The 2,267-nt window shown below is 44.7% G+C and overlaps 1 protein-coding gene across 1 annotated transcript; it reads left to right on the forward strand.

The window, feature by feature from the left end:
* The first annotated feature begins 846 nt into the window (after positions 1-846).
* On the forward strand, positions 847-1,799 carry LOC146579342 (paraneoplastic antigen Ma1 homolog). The gene is made up of 2 exons (XM_085267944.1): positions 847-1,435; positions 1,678-1,799. Exons 1-2 carry the CDS (start codon positions 847-849, stop codon positions 1,797-1,799), a joined length of 711 nt encoding a protein of 236 aa, XP_085124070.1.
* The last annotated feature ends 468 nt before the right edge of the window (positions 1,800-2,267 follow it).

The raw sequence follows: 2,267 nt of genomic DNA on the forward strand, positions 1-2,267 counted from the left end.
TATGGACATTGTTGCCAGAGGTTGGACGAGGTTCCTGCACTGCCGTGCAGCGGATATTTTACAAGCTTGAATTGTTTTATTTTTCCTTGTCTGCAGATTTTGTAAATATTGGTGTTTGGTAATTGCACTTTATTTTCACTATAAATAACAATTGTAATCACAATATCTGTGGTTGTACGTTTATTGTACTTCACTCACCTCCTAGAGCCGAATCTGATATCTTCTGAATTAGCCCAACTATTCATAACCAACTTAAATTATTTTAGCTTATGTACTTGCTACATAAGACAAATTAGTGGCGAGCCAGCCAGGAGGTTGTGTCAAGTATAATATTGTTGTGTACATTCAGTCTCACTATCTCACCATATTACTATGAACATGGACTTGTTGGAGTCATTAGGTGTTAAAATACCAAACGCGGTGTTGGTCAGTGGCGTCCCCGCATATGTGGTTGAGGAGGTTGAAGATTTTCTTCTCCAGTATGGTGCTATTGAACGCTCCGTGCCAATAAACTCACCCGGCTCTGAGTTTAATAATATGCTCGTTGTTGAGTTTAAAACGGGGTCTGCTTTTGATTTATTGGGTCCGATTCTGCCGTATACATTTAAGCCCTTAAATAATGAATATCATATAAAAAGCTTGTCTAAAATCTATGCGGCTACTGTCGGGTGCACAAAGACTAAGACTTATTTAGCTGACTTAAAACAAGTAGCAAAACTGTCTGGTCAGGATTTTGCTGAAGTTCTCCAAGAACTAATGACCCAAATAAATGGAGCTGTTTCAGAACTGCGCCCAGGAAAACCAGAAGGGCTCAAGCAGGAATGCACTGCCGCATCTGAACCCAAAATGGCTGCCACTCCGGATCGACAAACCCACAACATGGCTAGCCCTGTCACTTCTTCAGCTGCCCTACATCCTACAACAACAGAAGGACATTCTACCAGTATGTCTGCAGCTGAGTTGAATCCACCTGAAGTACAGAGGTATGTTGTGGAGCATATAGTAAAGAGCGAAGATGTAAACATACGCTCATCCCATAAGCTGCGCATGTTTTCTGGGAGACTACCACACCCACAGCATGAGGTGGACTATGATACATGGCGCTCTGGAGTGGATCTCATCTTAAAGGATCCAGCCATTTCAGAACTGCGAAGATCCAGACACATTCTTGATAGTCTTTTACCACCTGCAGCGGACATAATCAAGCACCTTAACCCCGACCTACCAGCAGAGACTTATATTCAACATCTTGATTCTGCTTATGGAATTGTACAGGACGGGGAAGAACTTTATGCGAAGTTCATGGACACGCTGCAGAACTCGGGTGAGAAACCATCCGGCTACCTACAGCGACTTCAGGTGGCCCTGAGTTTAGCTGTCAAGCGGGGAGGAGTCAAGCAGAGTGAAGTGAACAGGCACCTGCTCAGCCAATTCTGTAGGGGATGTTGGGATAGTAACCTTATCTCTGAGCTCCAGCTGAAGCAGAGAAAATCCAACCCACCCTCTTTTGCAGAACTGTTACTCCTATTAAGAACTGAAGAAGACAGAGAAGCTAGCAAAACTCTGAGGATGAAGCAACATTTGGGAACACCAAGACACAGAGTTGCAGCTCAAGCTCAGTTCGCAGTAGAAGAAGAAAAGGGGGTCTGTGCTGCGTTGTCCACTCTCACCCAGCAGATGGCGGAGATACAAAAGCAACTTGCCGCCTTAACTGCCTCCCAGTCTCACCAGTCCTGTACTCCTGTTCCAAAGCAGCACCCGAAGCAAAGGACGGATACACAGGGGAATATATCACCTAACCCCAAGCCTGGTTTCTGTTTCAGGTGTGGGGAAGATGGACACATTAGACCACAGTGTGAGAACAGACCCAATCCTGCATTGGTCAATACAAAACGCAAACAGTTCAGTGAAAGGAAACCAAAATGGCAGAAGCGGAATTCATCAACTGGACATTTAAACTAGATACAGTTTCTGTAATGGGACGTACAGGAACTGTGCAGGACCCACATTGTCCCGCAAAGGAGGAAAGGAACAAGGAGGAAATTGTTCACTGTGTAGACCTACACACTTGTCCGAAGGCAACTACAATGTTACCTCATGGGTTAGTTGGGTCAAGATGCACAACAGAGGTGACCCTAGCAGGCCATCCACAGAAATGCCTGCTTGATACAGGATCACAGGTTACTACAATACCTGTATCCTTTTACAACAATCATCTTCATGACCAACAAATTCAACCACTCCATGATCTTCTCCAGGTGGAAGGT

Source organism: Mchenga conophoros, linkage group LG3 (genome assembly GCF_057382185.1).
Source record: "Mchenga conophoros isolate Kocher_MC1m ecotype Shallow Benthic linkage group LG3, M_conophoros_male_GT1.1, whole genome shotgun sequence".
Lineage (NCBI taxonomy): Eukaryota > Metazoa > Chordata > Actinopteri > Cichliformes > Cichlidae > Mchenga > Mchenga conophoros.